Source organism: Psammomys obesus, unplaced genomic scaffold, assembly GCF_907164565.1.
Source record: "Psammomys obesus unplaced genomic scaffold, mPsaObe1.curated_primary_1811, whole genome shotgun sequence".
In the NCBI taxonomy this organism is placed as follows: domain Eukaryota; kingdom Metazoa; phylum Chordata; class Mammalia; order Rodentia; family Muridae; genus Psammomys; species Psammomys obesus.
Genome location: NW_026587216.1, coordinates 29,806,249 through 29,810,272, shown reverse-complemented (window position 1 = coordinate 29,810,272; position 4,024 = coordinate 29,806,249). Strand labels below are relative to the sequence as shown.

The 4,024-nt window shown below is 48.0% G+C and overlaps 1 protein-coding gene across 1 annotated transcript in view; it reads left to right on the top strand.

Moving 5' to 3' along the window:
* The first annotated feature begins 303 nt into the window (after window positions 1-303).
* The window catches only part of Vxn (vexin), a 24,525-nt gene continuing 20,804 nt past the window's right edge, over window positions 304-4,024 (top strand). The window contains exon 1 of the mRNA XM_055603377.1: window positions 304-782. Coding sequence (XP_055459352.1) covers window positions 716-782 — 67 coding nt within the window. The 5' untranslated portion in view covers window positions 304-715. The remainder of the gene's footprint in view (window positions 783-4,024) is intronic.

Genomic DNA, 4,024 nt, shown 5'->3' with positions numbered 1-4,024 from the left:
TAATAAGTACATTCAAATAGAGAGGTTAATAAAGCATAACTATAAGTGGGTCCTTGAGTATGTGCTCCTCCTGTTGCATGGCTGTGCACACCTGTGGGGTTACACAAAGAAACGCTAAATGCTCACGTCCTGAAATGTAAGCTCTGTTGGCACAATGGATTGAAGCACATATGTGGCGGAAAAACAATCTTTTTGTTTAAAATAGAAACTTTGAAGAAAGCCTAGTTAACACGTGACAAATGAAGATCCAGTCCCCCTGGAGGGGTGGGGGGAAGTCCTTCCTTTCTGGAATGAGACGGGGCATGACTGAGAGCAAAACTGACGTTTCCTCTTCAGTGAAAATCCTCCAGCCAAGCTGTGCGCTAACAGAGTAGGCGATTTCACTTCGTCACTTCACAAAAGACTTCCAAATTCACTGCAGCAGACACTGCAAAATAAAAATGTTAAGTACATCCTAGCTTGTGGCGGGGGAGACGGAAGGCTCCGTGTTCAATCAAAGGTTTGCAATAATAGGATTCATTTAAGAGGGGGGGGAAAAGGACAGATGGGATTAGGAAATGTTGCAGTGAGGCTGTCATGAGAGGAACAGGCAGCCTGCCTTTTGTGGACTTGCACAATGATCGCAGAGCCAGACTGGCTTAGGAGACCCTGGGACTAGAGCTCCAGAGAGAAGCCACCAGCTCCCGGACACCCTGCAGGGCAGGGGGCTGAAACCATGCATCAGATCTACAGCTGCAGTGATGAGAATATTGAAGTCTTCACCACAGTGATTCCTTCCAAGGGTGAGTAACAATCGCCCTTGACGTCCCCTACTGTGGCATCTTATGCGGGAGGTGACGGGGAGCTGTTGGACCTTTAAGGTACACTGGTGCGCGTTACCCTCGGGTCCCAAGGTCTGTTGGCGTCTCCGTTTTGATGGCATTTGATTTCCCCCCCTTTCTGAAGAGGGGGCACAAGGATGAACATCAATCATAGGGAAACAGTCTATTAAGGCGGGGACGAGGGCAGCACAGCTTTCCTGCTTCACTTAATTACAAAAAAAACCGGGCGACCCAGCAGGCTCCACGGCAGCGACCGCAAGTGACTGTGAAAGAGATAGGGATGGAAACAGAGTTTCCAGGGCAGCCAATAGGCATTTTCATTGTCTCCAGTGAGAAAGCAGGTTCTGAAAGGACAATCAGCTGTTCCAAAAGCCAACTCCGTCGGATTTAGGAGGGGAGAGGCTCCCAGCTGGCCAGACACCCAGCAAGGCAACGAAACTGGGCCTTGCCCCCAGGCTGACTTCTCCGTAGAACCAGGGTCATCCCACCTGGTACCACCAAAGGGCACCACCTGAGAACCTCGACTTCATAAGCTCTGACAGGGCCCCGGGAAGGGCTTTGTGAGGCTGCGATCCAGAGGATCGCTTGCCAGTATAAAGCCTTCTAACCTTGACATTGTTCTGGTCCTGCGGCCCCTTATCTTGCTGTGGCACAGGCTTACTCCTGGCTTCACTGTGATATTTGGCTGAAATGGTTTGGATGTTTGCTGGTGCTGGGAGGCCACATTCAAACAGTTCTTTTCTTCCTCCCCTCCGATGTCAGCCACAGAGGAGCCTTGCTCCGGAGGCAGGGCAAGACTTAGGCTGGACACGGGCAGACAGGGGAACATAAATTGAGCTTGCAGCGTCTACTCAGGAGGGAGAGGGGAGGGAAGGAGAGGAGCTGAGAGAGGGGCCATGTGTAGGAGTTGAAATTCTCTCTGGAGATTGAGAGTCAACCCTTCTGAAGAGGAATGAACTAGATCCATGTGCACAGAAACGACCCCTTCCTTTCCATTCTCGTCCTTCTCTGCTTTTGTTTTTGTGGGGGTTTTTGTGTTTTTTTTTGGGGGGGGGGATTGCATTGCTAGTGAACCAGGAGCCCATGCAAAGGAAGTTCTGTACCACTGAGCTACCAACAAGACCCTAGATGGCTGTTGAAAAAGAAAAAGCACGCTGAAAACCGATATATGCTTGGTAGCGACTTGGAACCATAAGATTATTCTGCAAAGGGTTTATGAGCACATTTTTGGAGCAAAGTATGTAAACAAGACTGGAAAGGTCCATATGTTATAAAATCAGTGAGCTCAGTGGTCCTGGAGAAAGGTGGAAAGAGAGTTAGAGAAGGCAAAGGGGGGCTAAAACATCACTGTTAATCTTTGAGAAGCGAAAGTATTAGTATGTTCATTTTCACTGACACGGGTGGCCCATGCCTGTAGTTCAAGAAAGCTGAGACCAGAGGACCTCAAGTCCAAGGCCAGCTGGGGCATAGAGCAGCACGGAGTCCCAGAAAGAAAAAAAAGCCCGTTTCTTGTAATTGAAAAAAATAAGGGAGAGAAAAAGTCCTTGAGAAAGTGGTTATGAACTTCTGCCACTTCCGTACTGTGTGACCTTGCGCCAGCCACTCACCCTCTCCTGGCATGAGTTCCCACCTCCATAAAGGAGATAAGCAGAATTTAGCTTCCAAGATGATCACAGGGAATAAATGGATTGATACATAGAACAATTATAATGGAGCTGTCACAACCAAATACCATTAAACACATCACATAAACAGTGATTCAAGTATTCAGCCTTCGTGTGTGTATGTGTGTGTGACCATGAATATGTTAGGTAAAGATAAATATTTGGTCCTGTATTCTTTTCTCAGCCATCATTGCGCCTTAAGCTAAGTTTTCACAGACATTCCACTCCCGAGTATTCGCCCCTTGCCTGGTTCTGGGCAAGGACTTCGTGAAGGCTGGTTCATTTCCTCCTTCACAGAGGCCTCCACCGTAAGTGCCACTATTATCCCCGTCTGACACAGGAAGAAATCAAGGCCTTGAGGGAGTGAGAAAACTGTTTAACTCGTCAAGTTCAGATTCACCTCCTACTGCAGGAAGTTGGAGTCCCTGGTTATCAGCGAGCGCGTTGAACTCCGGGCTTCACAGCTGCAAGGGCTTTGCAGAGAGGAACAGGGACAGTGCTCTCTCGTCACTCCTTTGATGTGTTAAGAAGCCAGGCAGGGTGGGGCACACCTTTAATCCCAGCACTGGGGAGGCAGAGGCAGGCGGATCTCTATGAATTCAAGACCACTCTGGTCTACAGAGTGAGTTCCAGGACAGCCAGGGCTACACAGAGAAACCCTTTCTCAAATAAACAAAAGATGAATAAGAATAAGAAGAGGAGAAGGAGGAAGAAGAGGAGGAGGAAGAAGAGGAAGAAGAGGAGGAGGAAGAGGAAGAAGTCAATTCAGAATTCAGTTCTAATCAGGATGGAGACATGGTAGGATATTTTGGTCCCATTAGATCATCGTAGCAATACGGAAGGTTGATGACCGGGCATAGGGTGACATGAAACATACAAGGCCAAACATTATGTGTGTGTTCTTCTGATGTGCGGAACCTCCAGTACTCAACATCACAGAAATGAAAAAGGAGGAATACTAATTACCAGAGCTGGGAACAGTGGCCGTCACTACAGTACGAGCCACACCTCAGCCCACAAAAAAACACTAACTTTTTAATAGCTAATTGATTTATTTAAGGTTCCCCCCCCCCCAAGATATGGTCTCTTCTGTTAGCCCAGGCTAGCTAGAACTAGCTAGCTGGGGATGACTTTGAACTTTCTTGTCCCTTCTCCTGTCTCCACTTCCCAAGTTCTGAAATTATAGACGTGAACCAACATACCAGGGTTTATGTGGTACCGAGGGTCAAACCCAGAACTGCCGGGAATGGCAGGCAGACACTCTTGCAATTAAGCTATATCTTTCCCTACTAGCCTATTTTAATTGTTGATGAATACACACACACACATTAAAAGTTACCATTTCATCACACACGTGTACAGCTCAGTGACACATGCATTTAGAGTGCTGTACTCCAGTACCACCATCAATCTCCTGAATTTATCATTAGCCTAAGCTGAAACTTCATGTCAACTAACAATAATGCTTCGCTCTCCCAGTCTCCCAGTCTCCCAGCCTCCCAGCCTCCCAGCCCCCCAGCCTCCAGCCTCCCAGCCTCC